Below are 1772 nucleotides of genomic sequence, written 5' to 3' on the forward strand. Positions count from 1 at the left end.
CAGCATTTTTGATAGACCTATGGAAATGATTTTAAGGCAAACGATAGGTTAAGTAAAGAAGGCATGAAGAGGAGTTTAGTCAGTAGCTCTTAATTTTTGGCCTTAAAAATCTTTGTTTCAGTCTTGGCAGTTCCTAAATGCACCTAACCTGTTACTTTCCACTGAAACCCGAACAGGACCTTCACCAACAGGGAACACTCAGAGCCAAACTGCTGTCCCCAGTGCCCCTCACTGGCTGCTTCCATTCTGGCTGAAGGAGCAGTAGGCTGGCCCCAGTCCCCTGACAGTGCAGTCGGTGGTGTCAGTGTCACAGCTGTCACAGTGGCACTCTGTGGCCACTGGGTATGAGTAGAAAGCTTCAGGGTGGTCCCCGCAGCCAGGGATCTTCACTGTTTCATACACAACCTCCTTGAAGGTGCAGGTCTGCTGAGCGGTTGATACTGGAGGGTATTTATATACTGGATCCTGAAATTGGAAGGAAGTAAGAGTTTTAAAATTTGTTGTGGGGTAGGTTTCAGGGTTTTTATAAAATGGGAAAATGCCGCTGAGATCCAAAGCATTTGGGTCTGACTCATCTAATTTAATTTAGATCTTTAAATTTCCCCTTTCAGGAGGACTGAAACAGCAAATTTGTGTCATCCCATCACCAGACAATCTTTCAGGTCAATTGCTTGAGTGTAAATTATTTGAAAGAGCAGAGGAGTCTACATAGGAATAGCTGCTTTATTGCATCTGCTTGCAAGCACAAATTGAGCACAAAGCATAGATGCAGACTGTAATTCTTCTAACTGTGGCCATACACTATGCACATAATATATGCAGCCAGTTAATTAACTGAATTTTGTGATGGTATTTCACCCTTCTCTCTGTGCATCTACTCTTGTGTTACTCAGTTATTCAGCCTGTTTTTCACAAGGCTCATCCTGTCTGCGTTTGCTACGGACTGCAGGAATGGGGTGTCCACCCATTGTTTGAAATATTCAATTCTGGTGTGTGAAATGAAGTGTCTCACCCTGGTGAAGCAGTATCCTGAGCACCACGTGGCATTCACTGTGATACAGAATTCACATTCTTCTCTTTCCACAGCAATGGTGATGTTGGTGAGCTGGCAGCTGTTGCAGCAAATTGCCTTCCAGCAAAGGAACAGCACGTAGCAGTTGAGTGTCTTCATCCTGTCTTTAAAGCAAAAAGTAGAGCTCAGCTGGAGCAAAATGTATAGTTATTTCCAGTAGTTAGAGAAACAGGGAGAAATTGAGTCTCTGCTTTATCCCCAAGTGGCTCTATAGCAGCAAGAGTTCAGAATCATCAGTGAGAACAGAGACATGAGATGGATCTTCCTCATATTTACTGCTCAAGGAGTTTGGTTTTCCTAAGCAATGGAAATGGCATGGCAGCAATCTGCAGAAAGGTAATAATAACAGAATACCATACCACCTCCAATGAAAAATTTATCTAAGTTTCTGGAGAGAGAATTTATCCTGTCCATTAGGACAAAGAAAAAGAAGCAAGTGAGAGAAAAAGCCAAGTATAATGTATTTTTCAGAAGCAGTTAATTACTTTAAGAGTTTGCAATATGAAAAAAAAAAAAAGATTTCTCCATCAGGATCTGATGCAAACTTACCTGTATTCTACTTGCCTTCCTAGAAGCACCAGCTGTAGTGAGAAGCAAGCCTCCGTGCTTTCCTTTTATACTGAATTGGGTGTAATTTATACCTTGAGGATTTGCAGTGTCTTAATGCAGCAAGCATTAGTTGGGGACTTGGTGAAAGAGG

At 42.2% G+C, this 1772-nt stretch overlaps 1 protein-coding gene across 1 annotated transcript; it reads right to left on the reverse strand.

The window, feature by feature from the left end:
- Positions 1 to 228: 228 nt before the first annotated feature.
- On the reverse strand, positions 229 to 1171 carry FSHB (follicle stimulating hormone subunit beta). The gene is made up of 2 exons (XM_054283721.1): positions 1013 to 1171; positions 229 to 465 (listed from the first exon to the last, which is right to left on the reverse strand). Exons 1-2 carry the CDS (start codon positions 1169 to 1171, stop codon positions 229 to 231), a joined length of 396 nt encoding a protein of 131 aa, XP_054139696.1.
- Between the last annotated feature and the right edge of the window lie 601 nt (positions 1172 to 1772).

The sequence above is a fragment of the Melozone crissalis genome, unplaced genomic scaffold (genome assembly GCF_028551555.1).
Source record: "Melozone crissalis strain CALT ecotype California unplaced genomic scaffold, PUWL_Pcris_2 ptg000038l_1, whole genome shotgun sequence".
Lineage (NCBI taxonomy): Eukaryota > Metazoa > Chordata > Aves > Passeriformes > Passerellidae > Melozone > Melozone crissalis.